This window comes from Chamaea fasciata, unplaced genomic scaffold (genome assembly GCF_029207755.1).
Source record: "Chamaea fasciata isolate MVZ Bird 193981 ecotype frontalis unplaced genomic scaffold, bChaFas1.0.hap1 SCAF_3, whole genome shotgun sequence".
NCBI classification, from domain to species: domain Eukaryota; kingdom Metazoa; phylum Chordata; class Aves; order Passeriformes; family Sylviidae; genus Chamaea; species Chamaea fasciata.
Genome location: NW_027094088.1, coordinates 74,633,392 through 74,651,486, shown reverse-complemented (window position 1 = coordinate 74,651,486; position 18,095 = coordinate 74,633,392). Strand labels below are relative to the sequence as shown.

General features: G+C 37.4%; 1 protein-coding gene across 2 annotated transcripts in view; it reads right to left on the bottom strand.

The window, feature by feature from the left end:
- The window catches only part of MMS22L (MMS22 like, DNA repair protein), an 89,530-nt gene that overhangs the window by 13,203 nt on the left and 58,232 nt on the right, over nucleotides 1-18,095 (bottom strand). For both annotated transcript variants that reach the window (XM_066179520.1, XM_066179521.1), the window contains 6 exons: nucleotides 11,969-12,159; nucleotides 9,412-9,562; nucleotides 6,513-6,655; nucleotides 5,582-5,724; nucleotides 5,276-5,435; nucleotides 2,241-2,410 (listed from right to left, as the gene is read on the bottom strand). In XM_066179520.1, coding sequence (XP_066035617.1) covers nucleotides 2,241-2,410; nucleotides 5,276-5,435; nucleotides 5,582-5,724; nucleotides 6,513-6,655; nucleotides 9,412-9,562; nucleotides 11,969-12,159 — 958 coding nt within the window. The remainder of the gene's footprint in view (nucleotides 1-2,240; nucleotides 2,411-5,275; nucleotides 5,436-5,581; nucleotides 5,725-6,512; nucleotides 6,656-9,411; nucleotides 9,563-11,968; nucleotides 12,160-18,095) is intronic.

Here is an 18,095-nt window from a genome sequence, read left to right as displayed (position 1 = left end):
TTTCTGAGATCTGAAGTAGTTTTCTTGAGCAAAGCAGAAGCCCACACTGTAGGAACTGAAGAAGAAAAAAAAGATGGAGCCTGGAATTTTTCAGAAGACTAAAGAAAGAGAAAAAAATTTTAAAAAGTCAAGGCTGCTGAGTAGAAATTCCATTTAAGGGCTTTTATACTTGTTCTATGAATAAAAAACTCGCATGTATAAGGAGATGCTTTGCATGGTCTCCAAATTCCTGTTTCTTTATTTTCATGTAACTACCAAGGGATTAAGTTGTAAGCTGGAGTATTAACAGGGACAGATCCGCAGAACAATGTTTGTCTAACGTTAGGATGAATTAAGGCTCCTGCACTAAAACACCGGTGCTCTACCTCCACAAATGAGCACCAGGCACAGGGCAGCTACCCAAGAGAGGCCTCATCACACATTTCACCTGCAGTTTATGTTAGTCAAGGAAAGGTTATTCCCAAAGAATTCTGTTTCTCCATCTTCCCTCCCACATATACTGTTTTATCACTTTTCTGATACGCCCATTTGGCTTTTTGGGTTTTGTTTGTTTTGTGAGCCTAGTTACTATTTGATTCAAGTCAGAAATTGCTATTCACCAAATCATTAAAGCAAATTAAATGGGAATGCATATGGTGGTGAAAGGGAATAAATATAGCCTTAAGATAACTGTGAAACAATAACCTGAGATGCCAGAGAGTGCCTAGAATCCATTCAATCTCAAATGAGCCCAGAAGAGGATATTTTTGTTGTTATTTTTAAACTGATATTGAAATATTTTTGTGTTGACTCTAAATTGGAATTTTCCACTTTTACACATAAAAGAGAAGGAAGTATTTTTGACTAAATGAGGCATTTTGAAACACTTATAAATATTGGAACCTTGTAAATACAAACTATTAATAAAATACAAAAGTCTCATATTGAAACAGGAAAAATAACTCACAAATTCTCCATTTTTCTCCATGAAATTGTTTATCAAATGAAAGAATTACTTGTTTTCTAGAAGCAGTTTTTGTCTAAAATAAAATTGGTCAAACAAGGTCATCTAGTATAGTTGGAAAGCACATGGACAACGCAGCAGACTAATGAAGTGTACAAAAGTGAGGTCTGGAAGTCAGAATCTGACAAATAAAACAGGAAATAGGGGGACACAACACTCAAGATTTCAAAATCTACTCAACTAGTTTCATCTGAAGATTGCATCTGTCTGTGCAGGCTCCAGAGAAACTGGCTGTACAAGGGAAATACCAAATTAGCAAACAGACACTCACACTCCATGCTAATACCATTGTCCAGATGGCCCTACATGTACACAGCTTCTGAAAATACCTACAGAGCAACAAAGCAAAACATACTGTGCAGAGCATTACATAACCATATTCACTTCCATATGACATGCCTTCACTCACAATGAACTGCATTTAAAAGTAATAAGTTCAAGTGATGTTTACAATGTCACCACTGTATTGTTTAATAATACAATCCTGCAAAGTAGTGAGTTAGAACTGCAGTCAAAATGAAGACTAAGAGAGAAGGGAAAATGGTAAGCAAAAAAGAGACTTGTTTATTTTCAAAATACAGTCTTTCCTCTTTCTCACCAGCAGAAATTAGTCTCTTTCTACAGCATCAACAAGCCTTACGGAGTTTCAAGAGTGACAGGGTAACTGAGGGAAGAGTAGGAGGAATAATGGGGAAGACTTTAGTCATGTAATCATAAGCAGCAGGAACCTGATTTAGAAAAACATTTTCTCCAAGTACTAAGACAAACCAGTGGCATAATACACCAAGGATTTTCTTTTGCTCCTAAGAGCAACAAAAAAAGGGTATCTATAACTATCTTTCAGTTAGTTTACAGTTTTAAATCAAGGATGATTTAAAATATTTGTTTGCTCTGTCATCTTAACAATTTTTTCACTACATATGATTACTTGATGCACTGTTTGAGAAATCTGTCACACTGGAGACCAGTGTAACCAGCAGGCTGGCTAAAGTTTTTCCATATGTAGTGATGAGACCAGAAGCTCTGGAGTGTACCACAGCATAGCTGCCTGCAATGAGGAAAGCCAAAGGGGTGGCAATTTTCCTTCCACTTCTATAAGAAAAAAGAAACTTCTCTTATGGCTTTGGTAAATTCAGTCAATGCTTGTTCTGAGTAGGGAAAAAGAAAACATCCTCTGCAATATTAATCTTTTCCTGAAGATTCATTTGTGTGCTGATAATACAGCTGAGATATGTACCTGGAGGTAAAGAGGCAGGCTTTCCTGAATGGCAGACAGCAAAGCCACAGGCAGCTCCTTATCCTGCTGGAGCACAGAGTGTGGCAGCAGTAAGCAATCCACAATGCGAAACAAAAGTTGCTGTGCCTTGGAAGTAGCCAGTATTGCTGCACAGAACTTTACCAGACATCCTGTTGAAAAAAAATTCAAACCAATTTACAGTTAGGAAAAAAATTACAATAGCCTAAGGAAGCAATTATGTTAAATTAGATAATCTGAGAGTAGCAAAAGCAACTGAACTGTCTCACTCCTATGTGCTCATTCCATGGCATCCGTTAAAAAACAGTCAAAACAACTCAGAAGTCCATTTACAGTTGATCAAAATAAAATACTAAATTGATTCAACACATTACAGTTAGAAGGTTTTAGGCAAGTGAAGATGCTTTAGGAAAAGTACAGCAATACTAAAGAAAGGATGAGTCTCTTAGATCCCTGCAGAAAACTTGATCCATAACCCTACTGCAATCAGCACACATGCACTTAAACATTTACCTTGCTGTGTGCATTCATCCCTTTTGCAGAGAAATGCTGCCTTTACCTTCCCTTCGCATTTGTCTAACACTATATCAGCAACAGCCATTTAATGTCAGTAGAACATTAAATATCCTTCAAATTGCATTTAATTTCAGCAGATTAAGAAGCTAACTCCATTAAAACAGCACAGTTTTGCCAGGTCTTTGTGGGCTCTCAGTTCATGAACTGAGAGCCTCAGAGAACATCTTTCTTCTTTTCAGCACAATAAAATGTCACTTACTCAGTTTTGAGCCACTTTTAAGATTGTTCTTTCGACTTGGGGAAAAACAAAAAAAAAAAGGTGTTGATGTGTAAATATCCCACCTTTGAGAAACGTCCTTATTGCAGGCAAGGTATAATTTTTCTTGAAAAACTAAATTCATACTCAGAAGTGTTAATACTCAAAACACACATTAAATAAAACAAGATTCTTATGTAGACATTTTCAACTTTACATTTTATTAGAGGCAAGAAAAAGTTTGCTGGGTCTAAAACACAGGAAAATCCCAAGGAAACATGTTTAAGACTTTGAAAATAATGGAAAATCAAAAGCAGGCTGTTACAAGATATTATTAATCTATAAAAGTCATTCATTATCATCTCTAAAAACAACGCAAAACAACATTAATCTTGTGGAGTGAAAGAAAACACAATGATCAATCATAGAGAAAGAGAACGATCACCTAACAATACTTCTAATAATGTTGTCTAAGCTTCCTACTTTGAAAGAAACATGGTCATTCGAGCTAAAAGTACTCCTTCTATTATCACTGCTGTGATGTATGGGACAGTACAAGACACAATCTGACTACAGACAGGTGGCGTTTAGATTGGTTAAGTTTTGTGCTTTGTCCGTATAATTTAACAAGCCCACAGAATGTGAAGCAGTGATCGAAAAACACTTGACTATTTTTTTTTTAAACCTTCTTTATGTTTTCTTAAATAAAAAGAAAGGACATTTTCTTGCACACAACAGCATGATTAAAGACTGTTTCCTACTGCAAAGAACAAAAAGGACGATACCAATCTAAAAATACTTTCCAAGGCTCCAATTCACATCTGGGTATCTAAAAATGTTTAATTTGATATACACCTTGTATATCAAAGTATGTTGATGTCACAATATAAAAATTAAGTATTTTACAAAACTCTAATTCCAGTACATTTGATGCACATTCTGCATCTTGGTCATGCTCTCCCTGTGCTCCTTAGAATAATGATGCAAACTGTGTGTGCATGCAAATCATTATCTCTGTTTTAAGACACATAAGGTTTACTCTGTTTTTAAAGGTAAATGGGTCAGACTGGTACATTCATTGATAATTAAAACACTCTTCTTTTTCCACCCTATCAGTGGTTCCACACTTAATAAATAAATACTAGAATTGCATTTTAGTAGAGAGTGCATGTCAGAGAAGCAGCTCCAAAAAAGAAGTGAAGTACATACCTAAGCCGCTAACACAACTCCACTACATACCATGTAGCCTGTCGTAATACTGCTTATCACAGAATATCCTCAGTTGAAGTCCAACTCTCAGCCCTGCACAGGCCACCTACCGAAAGTCATACCATGTTCCCAAGAGCATCGTCCAAACTCTTCTTGGACTCTGTCAGGCTGATGCTGTGACCACTTCCCTGGGGAGCCTGTTCCAGTGCCCTATCACGGTCTGGGTGAAAAACCTTTTCCTAAACTCCCTAAAACCATAGTTTTAAACTCTACCTTACCTCTCCACACTGGCCCTAACAAAATCTGTCTACAGTTTGCTAAATTCTGTGACTCCTTGGCTGCACTTCCACTTCTACATTAACTATATAGTATTGAAAAAACCCATTCAAATAAGTGATTACTACAGTGTTTTCTTCGGTGAGTCAGGCTATGCCCCATAGTGTGGACACCTAACACCAAAGCTGCATGTTGCCTCAGTCCACACGGTTCAAAACTTGGAATTCTTTCAGAAGGGTGTACACCTACTTTTATGTTCTACAGGAAGAAATAGAGCTCATCACTTCTGTTTAAAATGTCATACAAAAAGATCTCATGACCCTCTCTGGGAAGAGATGGGAAGAGCAGATCCACTGTGGTTATAAATTGCTGTAGCGCCAGGAACTGCTATGACTTATGACAATCCTCACTGCAGCTAAATAGCCAGAAACCAACTCTTGTCACTGTCACTGAGTTTGTTTAGGTAAAACAGGTGGTTTTCAGTAATGAAAGATGGGAAAATAACTTACTTTTGAAAATACTGACTTGCAGGGGTAATAGAAACCACCCCACAACCAAAAACCACAAGGAGGTTAGACATCAGGGTCTAGAGAAAATTTGGAAAAAAATCTAATCATCTTGGTGACTTTCTTTTTTCAATCATTAAATAGTATAGAGAAAAAATATATATGGACAGTTTAGAGAGGAAAAAGTATTTTAAGTTTATTTTACTAATTCTTTAAAACTATTTCCTAAAAGAAAAGAGGTGTAAAATAATTACCTATAATCCAATATGTAAGCTGCAGACCTTCTGGAGGTCCTTTTGCCTTCAGATATGGTTTTACGTACTTTAACACATCACCCAAATACTCCAGAGTCTTTGCTACCATGGCAGATTTCTCAGGGAGTGTCTGAAGACCACTGTAAGTTCTACCAATGGCCTGAGAAAACAAAAACATTGAAATAAATCAGTTTACTAAGTCTCTCATTTTGTGAGTAATTGCTTTTTCAGCACTCTAAATCTGATACATAGTCTCTCTTCACAAAAATTGTCATATGAAACTAACACAGGGTAGATGCACAGTACCTTAATGAAGTGGACAAGAGCATTTTTTGGGTCTTGCTTGAAAACTGACTGTCCAACATTAGCCTTTAAAAAAACGTTTTCTACTTCTGAGAGTTTAAAAATCAGTCTTGTCATTTCAGTCAGCTGCTCCATGTAGGCTTTTCCTGATTATAACAAGAGAGCACATCAGTAAATACAGTACACAGTTATGCTTTTAGGTTTAATTTAGTTCCAAAATGATAAAGTGAAAGATTACTTTAAAATACCCAAAACACAACTATTTGGCAACCAACTGCATCCCTCCAGACAAATGACACAAGTCCAAACCAGTTCTTTTTCTGATACAATTTGTAAGAGAATAAAGAGTTTTAGGTATGGATAACCAAATTTGATGGATTTCTTTGTTTTTTAGAAATCTGCAAATGTGTATGAGAAATAGTGACTAGAAGACACGTTCAACAGAAAACGAGAATTGCAGTGGTTTTAGAGGAAGGGATGAAATATTGCTCTAAGAAAGCAAAATATCCAGTGTATAAACGGGGAAAATTAATTGCAGCTAGATTCCCCCACCCGTCTTTTTTTTTTTTTTTTTTTTTTTTTTTTTTTCATTTAGGCCATTCACAGCATGATTTCTGACTATTTACTTCAGATTTTCACTTTTTTTAGAGCAGTTTCTCCATGGGGGAAAAATAACTTGTCTCCTTGGGAGCAAGTTTTTATTCTTTGCTTCCAAGGAAACAAGCTCTTTTATCTTTGTTTGTGATAAATTTGTCATATGCAGAGCAGGCAAACTATCAATAAGTAGCACAAGGAGTGTAAAGAAACACATTTTGTAATTAGGTAAAAGTAAAGGAATACAAACAAAAATACATTTTGTAATTAGCTGAAAATGTTTGCCAGCTTTGCAATATAGCCCCATTACTGCAAACATGAGGGAAACGCGAGCACTTACCAACTGTTCTCTCAGCATCTGTCTTGGCCAAGGCACCACTTGGTTGATCGAGGAACATTTGCAAAACACAGCGAAACCACGAGCGTACTGTCAAAGCCTCGTAGGATGTATAGCCCATGCTACAAAAAGCTTCACACAGTGAACTGTGTAGGTGGAAGAGGAAGAAAAAAGGCAGAGAGATCTAATAAAAGTAGGCAGAAAGGTGACAGAGTGTGTCATTTGGCTGTAGATTCACATATACACATGTACATATGATTTGGCTACAAAAAAAACAGAGGGAGGAAAATTCACATAATGGGAAATGCCTTACTGTAACAACAGATGATTTGACTGTATTGTCTAAAATGACAATGTACAGTGCTGGAAATCGTTTATCTGAATCAGCTTGGAACTTCATATTGACACTGCTCATGCTGCTCCAGCCTTTCATACAAAGCCAGCCCAGGTGTACCACACTACTCTAAAGTCTGCTTAGTACTAACTACAGGAAAGATGGAGAAGAGAAGGTCTGCTTCAGCAAATAAAGATATGCAACGTTCCAAACAGATCCAAAAGGGAAACATAAAGGGGCACCTTGGAGATGACAAAGGAAACTGCTGTACTTGGCAGTACACTTACAGAAATATTCATTTAGGTATGTATACACACACAAGTATACCCATTCCCACACAAACATGCTATATATACTTTCCAACACTTGCTACAATTCTACCAGTCAGGTGTCAGACCACAGTCACTCAATGCACAGTCCCTGTACTCTACTGCTTCGTATTTCCAAAGTTTTATTTGCCTCACTACCATGAGTAGTTGCTGCAGTTGTTTTTCCCAAGCATATCAACCTTGAATCGTTAATTCTGGAGAAACTCCTTGCTAAAAGACAGCAGGTGTGTGCTGCACTCTGTTCCCAATTACTATCAAATGTGGTGAATGTGTGGCTCAGGTCAGGGATATTTCTTGAAAACAGTTACACCTTTTATTCGAGAAACTTCCTCCCTGATCATCCCTACATACTTCAACTTTAATGAAAAATGCTTGTACTCTTTTCCTGATACGTGTACATGTAAATCTACTTATTTTCTACTGATTTTTTTACTCATGCTTGCAACAGAATGTCAGCAAAGGTCCAGATGGAAACCAAACTGGATTCTAATTCTCACTAAACAACATTAATGAAGTTGAGGGGTTTTTCTGCTTCATTTACTAAAAACCAGTGATATCTGTATATTTTGTCTGAACATCCCTGCTGAAGTGCTATTGACAAAATAAGTAAGGAGACCAAATGAAAGTGAATAAAATAAAATAAAAAAAATTAACACTGAATTCCAAGACCAAAAGAGAACAAATAGGTTGCCTACGGACTTAATGCTCCTTGCAGTAACATGTAAAGAAGTTCAGTCTCATGTAATCTTGATGTACACAGCTAATCTACTTGGTCCTAAAGGCTCACAAACCACTTTCTGTTGTAGTCTCACTCTTGTTTCTCTTGCTTGCTGATAGGTGGGCCACTTAGGCATCTTCCTAGAACTGCAAAGGAATATGCTCCTAATCCTTAGAAAGGAAAGAACAATAGCTACCTGCCAGATGCATGGCAAATGGTCCTTTTAAAACAGTGAGCTTATTCACATGCTCAAAGCTAGTTTAGACAGGTTGTAACACTAACATGCTCTACACAACATGGATCTGGAGAAGAAAGTTTAGGCTCTACTACAGGAGAAATTCCAAAGCTCGTTCATATTCCAGAGCTTGCAGGGTATAACAGTATTGGAAACAAAAGAATCTTTTTTCTTTTTAACTGAGAATGCGTGATGCGTAAATTATTAGACACAGTAACCATGAAGTCTTCAGATCCTAGCACTTAGATACTTTGATAACTTTTATAAAACTGCATAAAGCAAATCAGTACATGAATCATACTACCAAAAAAAAAGTGCTTTCAAGACAACAGTGATACTTCTATATTCTACTAAAAATATCTTACCTCTAGGAACTCACTGTCCTTTTTCAAGGAAGTTGAGCTAGGATAACAATGTATCTATTGTATAACATTGTAACAATATGTCAGGTGTTTAATGGATAGAGGTAACAAATACTTAAGTAACTGCTTTCAAACACGGACTTGAGTGAAAAGAATTGGTAATTAACCTTAAGACCTAAATAATTCCAAAATTAAAGTTTAGGAATTCAAAATTTTTTTCTTGATCTTACCCAAAGAGCAAGTAAATTCAAAATTATAAAATTCAAATTATAAAAGGAATTGATGTGCCTAACTCTTATTTCATTCAGCACATGCTAGGTATCTGCAACCTTGAATGAAACTCACCCTATAAAACCATAAAAGAGAAATATAGCAGAGGACTGAACACTCCTTTCCCAAGTTCCAAACTGACACACAAGGAACTAAATTCAACCTTTTCTAACACCTCCCTGCAAGAAGGCCATAGCCTCATCTTTGTCAACCACACTTAAATAATCTTTACCATATCCTGATTTACAGTTACTGTCCTTAACACACTATGTACCCTATAAATGTGCAACATTTTTCACTTTCAAATACAGTCCAACACAGAAATATTCCCTCTTTCTCTCTCATTTCTCACCTCCCCTGCTTCCAAAACCTGATTCAGAAGCAGGCAAGGCAGGCAAAAAAAAGCACACAACAAAAACAACCACCACCCATCCATCTTAGGTTCACAGAGGCTTACTTAGTAGAATAACATTTCTCAGGTGTAAAAAAATTTGACTGGCTTGTCCTGGGCAATCTGCACTAGCTGACCCTCTTTGAGAAGATGTAAAGAATCTGGAGCATTTTACCGAAACATTAGAGTCTGAAGCAAGATTTTCCTCAAGTCTAATGAAGGATGAAAAAGTACTGGAAGAATAAATAGTCACAATTTTTCACCTGTTTTGAATTAGATGACTTAGATATCTTGACACCAGCTGAGGCCACACCATGTCATCCCATCCAAACAGCCTCATCATTGACAAAACAGGCTGTGGCTGGAGATCTGATAGGGCTTTGCTGGGTATGTCCAAAGCTAAGAGAGTAAAACCTGTTTTTAAAGAGAGAAAAACATGCCACCATTTTAATAATTTCTCAGTATAAACCCCGTTCCACACAAAATACTGAAAATTGGTTACAGTTACTAATGTGCAGTCTGCAAGTACCAGAAATCTCAATTAAAACTGGGCAACTGTTGTAAGAGTGATTTTTGTACCCATGTTAAAAATGTAGTCTCTACCCCAAGCAGTTTGTAAATCATCAAGACACATGGGCGGCAAAGGAGGAAAAATGGATCCTAACATATGCAATTTTAAATTGATTCACAAAACCACAGTTTATAAATCCTGAAGGCATAGTTTTACCACCTCTGCAATGTCTTAAAACCTGCTTTTTCATCTTCTTGACTTCCCTTTCTTACCTCCATCCACTATATCTTGCCCTGTACACTTAAGTATTACTGTGCTTTAGAGGGTTGAGTTTTATTTATTTGTTTTGTTGTTTTTACACACTTCTCACAGTGAAAAACTGTATCTGGAAAGAATTCACTCAGTAAAAGCCAGTACCTCTCTATTTTTAGAAGACTTTCATGTATCAAAAGTTACCATATAAATAAAGCACTACAGGAAAAATTTACTCTCAAAAAGGATCTCCATATAACTGCTGCAGATCTAAAAACCAGGGCAGTACTTTGTGCAGAATCTTGTTAATGAAAGATAACCTTTTGCTGTTTAAGTCTACTGTAGAAACCGCATCCAACACTACCAGAATAAAAAATATAATGCATTCTTAATATTGCAAATGATAACTGCATTAAAACCCAGAAATTAGATGTAATCTTAAATGCTGAGCAGTTTATGGGTTCTAGGAATTGAGAAGCATCAAATGAGTCAGGAAAACCGACTCTGGAGGGCAATGAAAAAGGGGCTCATTAGTTCCCAAATTCTCCAATTCAAATAAATATAAACCTGCATGCATTGAAGAACTGACTTTGAATTAGACAGAAAACGCTAGTTTTCAGAAACAACAATAAAATTGTTTTAATTAACAGTATAGGGACAGACTATCTTAAGCTATGAAGGACTTCCCATTTCCTTATGTGCCTCAGAACAAACAATAAGGTCATACAGAGTCCCCATTCTGCTTTAGCTGAGGAAACAATTTGTGTGAGCCTTCTTCCAGATTATCACCTTGTTTCTGCAGCATCAGCCATACTAGGGGCTGGGGAGAAACGGGAGGCAGAACAGTGCTGTGAGGCCTAGGCTTTTTGCCTGGCAGGGGGAGCAGGAGAGCTGTGACAGCTGCTCTCTCTCTCTCCTCTGGGCTGCAACCTCAAGGCAAGAAGCTCAAACAGCGTGGGAAAAGTTTGCCTGTCTCTGTAGTGCTAACTAACACATCTCTATAAAGCAGGTCACAACTGTACTCCCCTCCTTCTCAGAGGAGTTTATAATAGCTTGCTGCTCTTGCTATTTCACTGTGCTAATATAAAATAAAAATCTATGTCACTGTAGGAAATGAATGAAAGTTTTGACATTAACAACCTCCTCCTTTGATTTGTATTGCTGTTTCTCACACATGTTTCAGCAGTGTGAGACCACTACTGTTGCACACTGCCTCTTTCATTAACGCTACCTCCTAACTACCACAGAGCTGCTTCAAATGAAGAAGGGTCTTTTAGCTTTTCTATTACCAACTCAGTACTCCTGAGCTTGTAACTTTATCTAATTCATATCATGATAGGAAAAATTACTTTACGTTTCACTCCTCTGAATTTTAGTTAACTGGATGCAAGATTTCATTGTAACTACAGAATGCCATGTTAGCTACTGATGAGAAAGATCAAACTGGGCTATCTTTCTATTCACTGCCAAGCTGACTCATTGCATGTGGAGTTCACACACATGTGGAATGCTGTACTTCAAGATAAAAAGCCTTCAGTGTAAAGCAAGACAAATAATTAAAATGAATTATGAAATACTTTCGTGACCATGAACATAAGAATTTGGCAAAAAGCAACAGTCAAGTAAGCAACCTTTCAAAAATTGCTTTCAAATGAAAAATATTTTAAAAAATTTAGTTTGAATCTCAACCGTTATGAACAGTTCAACACAAAAAAACTAATATAAAACCAAGTAAATTCTGAATACAGTATTCTTATTTATACTGTATAACACTTGTATATTGATTATAATCTGTGACTAGTAATGAAAAAGAATTTAGTTTTGTATCGCTTCAAACCCCTTCGGCATTCTCAATGTGTTTGTACCCCATTAAGGATATTCAACACTACAATATTTCTTTCTGTCAAAACATTTAGCACAGAGTCTACTTTTTGCATTTATACATACTTAAGTTACTACATGGAAGGAGAAACATCCCAAAATACAAACTCCTTGAAAGACTGTGACCCAGAGAATAGCACCAAACCCAGTAGGTCGCAGGCAGGGTCAGTGCTAACCTGCAGCTGTATCAGCAAGCTGTGGGGAAGGCGGCGTCTGTGACATTCTCTGGCTCTTCAAGTAAGGAAAGAAATTTCTCCAGAGAGCACTGGCGACAGCAAGGTGGTGCTCTTTAGCCACTAATGGAAGCTGGGTTTCTGGGGCTGTGTTTCCCAGTTGAAGCCGCTGGCTTACACGTTCGTGCACGCTCCTAGGGAGAAACAAAAACAATGTTTACGTTCAATAAGTGAAAAATTCACGTCTTTTTAAAACACATTTACAACTACTTTAAACCGTAGAGCCTGAGAACTGAAGGATCACTTTGAGCAATTAAAACCTTTATGCAAAGACATTATGCATACCAGTTATTTGATGGATGAATGATGGCATATTAAGCACCATAAAGTTAATGTTAATTACTAATGTCAACCATTAATTATATGCTTTTTAATATGTCAGATCAAAATGAGAAATTGGCAGCTTTAAAATTAATATCTGCATTTTGCAACTGTTAGCATGACAAGGAAGCCTGCTTCCAGTCCAAAGCCAGGTGATTCTTTAAAATTTTTGCCACTAGGATTTTTAGGATAGAGCTGTGTACAGCAAATAATGGCAAATGATTTTGATCAATTGTACAGCTTCCTTCTGAAATCTACTTCTCACTTGTAAAATCTCACTAGGTATGAGTTTAGATAAAAGATTCATTTTATCCTGATGCACTGCAGACAATTAGGTTTGACAGCAATGCCCACAGCTTTGTTAGTACAGTAAAGACAAAAGTTACCACTACACATAACTCCCATCTCTTCCTCAGACAATGTGGCAAGAATTCAATAACACACTCAATTTTCTTTGATTCTTCTAGCACCATTCCTGCTACTTAATCTAATTTGGAAGTTGTGACTTTCTAGAGGTTTAATAGAGATATGTCTGTAGGGAATCGATGTTCTCTGAGAAATGGGGGGGGGGGGGGAACATTAATAAATTTGTCTGGTAGAGCAGGATAGGAGGCATTACAGTACCGGGCTGATCAACTAAATAACATGCTTATTAAAAACAATCTGTAGGAACGCACTATCATTCCTGTTCCTATTTATCTTCTGGTCAACCCAATTGAGATTGTGCATTAAAGCACAGGCAGCATTATTACATTTGCTTTATTAAATTCTATAAACAGCACTGTAAAGTCAGAGGCAAGATATTTATAAGATAATAGCAAACAGCAGAGGCATCAGGAACTGCCTTAACACTAACATTTCTAGACTAGGATGTGTTTTGCTTAACTGCCATTCTCACGATAGCAACTGTTTCACAAAAATCTTCCCCTAGATCTTTATTTCATGCTACTCTAATTTGAAATATACCAAAACAAAAAACAGAAAAAACTCCAGCTCCTAGTTCCCTTCTGGGAACGGAGGAAAATTATGAAAGAATTACACAACTCACAGCACTCATTAGGACATCTGAAATGGAATAATTTTAAATAAAGAGTAGGTTGGCTGCAAGGCCTTCCCGTACTACGGTTGATATTAGAAGCGCATCTCATTATATCAAATTAGTATCCAAAAATTCTGCCCAACACATAATTTAAAACATAAAACATACTGGCTGTCAAAGGTAACGATACCTTATGCTTGCCTGCAGGCATTCATTAGTTTCAATAGGACAGACAGAGAGCATTGAGTACCAGCTACTTTTCGAATGGCTACATTTAACAGACAAGGAAAGGTATGCAGCATTAGGAGGAATCAAGGATTTCTTTGAGAGATGGCATGAGTCCAAACACAGGAACAGAAGCCAGGAATTCTAAACCCAACATTTATTCCCTCTGTGGCTTCACATAAATCATACAGCCTTTGTTAGCCTCAGTTTCCCAGCCATGATATTTGGATAGTGAGACAGCTTACCCTTTAAGGATGCTGTGAAAACAATCAATGCTTAGAAACTGAGGATTATATTCAGTATGTCAGTTGGTATTCCTATTTACAAGGCATATTCTCCAAGTCAACATGAACTGAAATAGAAGCAAGATTAGCATAAAAAGTCAAGCAACACCTCTTTGGGAGCATCCCCTTATGAAAAAAGGACAAAGAAAAGCATGTAGAAACAGTGAGGTCTAGAGGTCAAATGATGAAAAAGTAAAAGCAAGGCCAAAGACAAAAGTTAAAAAATTATTTTTGCCTATTATAAAAAGAAAAAGTTTAACAGTAAAAGCAAAGGGCTTTCTGTTCTGTTTTGTTAGGAAAGGAAGGCATGATGCCTCAATGCAGAGAGTAAAACTTCTGGGACCAAATTCTGCCCTACTTACACTCAGACTATGCTGTAAAATTGCACAAAGACCTTTTTCTCTCCTCTAAATTGCCTCTCCAAAGACGGGTGCCTTGCATCTCCTTTAGCCATCTATGCAAAGTAGAAGGGTGTACAGACTTCCAAAGTAAGGTAATATATCTCTGTGTCAGTGGAAGGGCAACACGTACAAATCAGTATTTATGTTTATTCATAGTAACCTACACAAATGCTGGCAATAAGGTAAATGCTTAGAATCGATGGGGCATCAATATATGCTGCAGCTGATGTAGCCAGCTACTTCTACCAACTAACACATTTTTTAACTCTACAAAAATATGAATAAATGAAATTTTACTTTTTATTCAGGTTTCTACTTTTTTCTAACACTAGACAAGCATACCATCCAACATCACTCAATTTCTAAAACTTCATACATTTAATTTTCTATTCTGTTAAGAATTCTGGAACCACGAGTTGCCTTATTACATTGGTAATAACTTGGTGTGGTTTTTACCCCTTTTAAATAATGAATTTCCTATTTCTTTAAAAAAAGATGTGGGTTTTTTTCATTTTCCCATCAGATCAAATAAACTCTGGGTTTATTAAAGAAGGGAATGCTTGTGCTACCTGAATGAGGATTGTGCTGGATGTATAGGGATAATAGTAACATACAGGATTATTTTCTATAATCCTACACCTAGGGTAAGGAATTGCAGCTATTTATCTGGATGTAGATACTGTAATCATAAAATATGCCCTTGCAAGCCTGCATTACTAAAACAGAGCCAAACTTAAGTCAAGCCAGAAGAGTAGAACACAAAACTCATCAGCCTGCCTATACAATGGAAACTTTCAAGTTACTACTAGTGTATAATCTGCACTAGATGCATAATAGCATCCAGATTTAATGCAATGTCATTTAATTTGATCTACAAGGGTTCAGAACTCCCCAACATAAGAGAAGACCTCTCTCCTACCAGCATTGCCAGGGGCTACCACCCTCAGGGTCACACAGGCTATGAATACAGATACTGGTTTCTTCACAGACAGTATTCCCAGCGCCTCAACTCCCAGCCCGTGGCAGACCAGCCACAGCATCTACATATCTCACCTGCCCAGTTCAGCCAAGATTAAGCTCAAGAAAGTCTTTTTAAAGGACCTGAATGACCTTTTGATGTTGAAAAAAATAATTAAAAACCACCACCTGAAGGACCAATGCTCTTGGATAAAACTATGGAGATTGGGAAGAGATATATGAGTATTTCTAAAATGGTAAATGGTTTTGATGCATAGAATTTCAACTACAGTCATCAGTTATTTTCAGAAAAACTCAGGCAAAGTGAAAGGAAGCAAAGCACCATCACAATCAGATTCAAAGAGATGTAGTAAGTGCTTTGTGCCCTTTGCAAATCAACGGAACTTGCACAATACTTAAATTTTGAGATTTCCCTTTCAAACATTCTTCCTGCTTTATATCAAGATTATCAATACAGTTCATGGAATCATAGAATTGTTTCAGTTGGCAGGGACATTAAAGATGACCTATTTCCCACACCCCTCCATGGACATGGACATCTCCCACTAGACCAGGTTGCTCAAAGCCCCATCCCAACCTGGCTTTGAAACTTGTGGAGCATCCACAACTTTTCTGGGCAACCTTTTCCAGTGTCTCACCACCCACACATTAAAGAATTTCTTCCTAATAGGTAAGCTAAATTTCCCCTCTTTTCAGTTTGTATTCATTACTCCTGGTCTTATCATGAGAGTTCCTGATGCAGAGTCTCTCTCTGGCTCCCCTGTAGGCCCCTTCAGACACGGGAAGGTTGCCAGGAAGTCTCTACACAACCTTCTCTTCTCCAGGCTGAACAGCCTCAACTTTTTCAGCCTTTGTAGGGGAGGTGCTCCAGACCTCTTGTCAACTTTGTGGCCTCCTCTGCCCTCGCTCCAACAGGTCCATATCTATCCTCCACTCAGGTCCCCAGATGATGCCATGATAGACATGGTCAACCAGGGCTTGGGGAGGGCCTGAGGGTGGAGCAGGGCACTGCCTCACCTTTAGCAAAGCCTGGCCTGCCCGTCCCAGAAACAGACACTGGGATTCCAAGGTTTTTCAAGACCTGAAACACCCAAGTCTCTGACAAGCAGTACTCTCAGCTTTTGGCAACTGAACAATATTTAGCATTGCAGAACTACTTACAAACTCCTCATTCATTTTCACTTTCTTCAAATGCCATAAAACACCAATAACTTTTTTAATACCTCTAATGATTTCTTCCTGTCATGCCATCTGAACTGCTGTTTACAGTGACCACAACTGCAAGCAAGGTTTCAGCAGAAGCCACACACATTTCCACTAATTAAATCTATCCAAGATTAAGCTGAAAAAGTTCCTTGTGTGCCCTCCATAAGCCTTTGAAATTCCAGTATGAGTATTCAACTAGTTGAGTATTATGTCATTTAATTACATGTTAGAGAAAATTGCAACTATAACACTTATTTCATTGATCCCTATGAATACCAACTCCCATGCTGACAAACTCACTGTTTAACTTCTACTTAGTAATTTGTTCATAGGCATTTATTTTTTGTCTGTGCTTCAAATATGCAGTTAACACTAAATACATGTAGCATTCCTGAATCACAATTACTTCCAATACCATAAAATATCATACAAAGTGTAAAGGAAAACACACTTTCAGATAGAGTTACATAGTTTTACACAGGATTTTTTAAACCATTAAAAAGAAAAGCTAGTTTCAGTCTGAACTGTAGTACTGGCACTCACAAAGGCAAAACCAAAATGGCTGCATCTAGGTTCAAATCTGCTTTCAATGCAGAATCATAGCACTGTGCCAAGATACAAGTAACAAACTGTATGATCCTACCTCTTACAAATGCATATTCATGCAAAAGAAATGGATCTGGATTCACAAAAAAGGCACACTAATTGCGTGGTGGTGCAGCTTAGAGAGTGGAGGCAGTCACAGATGTGGGTTTCAGGCATCTCATGATAAAGATTTATGGCTTTCTTTTCACTGGTGAATGATTGTGACCATCTAAGCTAATGTGTGAAAAGGTGAAACTCCTTTCTCTTGGCCCCAGCTATGAATACAGGTGTGCCAAGTGGCAGAGCTCCACACTGAACTCCTGGTTATCACCATGTTTAGTAAGGGCACTGACAGCATGCTTACAAGAAATTTAAGTGCTAGAACATCTACTTTATGGCCTCAAAGTGCCTAAGCTCGATGCTAAAAAGCTAAGGCCTATGAAAACAGCCTTAATGTCTCTGGGAACACATTTTTGGTGCCTAGGGAAGTTGGGTACTTAAAATGGAGTCACCTACACACTGTCAGACACTTCCACATTCAGTCTATTTCAGTGAGACATGCATGAAGGAAGGTGACTAAATTCTACCCAAGTCTGATTCAAACATGCAATTCAAACATTCTTTTAAACCTGTTTCTAAGCTCTCTGGGATACAATTTCTTTTTTATATCCCTTTATATAGCAGCCAGTATATTGAGACTAGTATGATTGCAGTAGGAGCTCTCAAAGTGCACAGAATTTTCATCCACTTACACGAAACTAAAAACTACATTTCAAAAAGCTAAGCAAGACAAGAAACTTAAGACCAAAAATAAACTTTCCCATCCATTAAATGAAACATTTGGAAAAAGATCCCACAGTTTATAAAGTGTCAGCACTGTGTAAGCCGTAACAATAGCATCACCACCACCACAGATCTTTACTGTTGTACAGCAGAGTGTATAAGCAGAACTGGAAAAATCATGACACAGTATTATCAAACATCAACACACCCCTATCAGTTCAGTATTTATTAAATGATGTTTTAGTGTT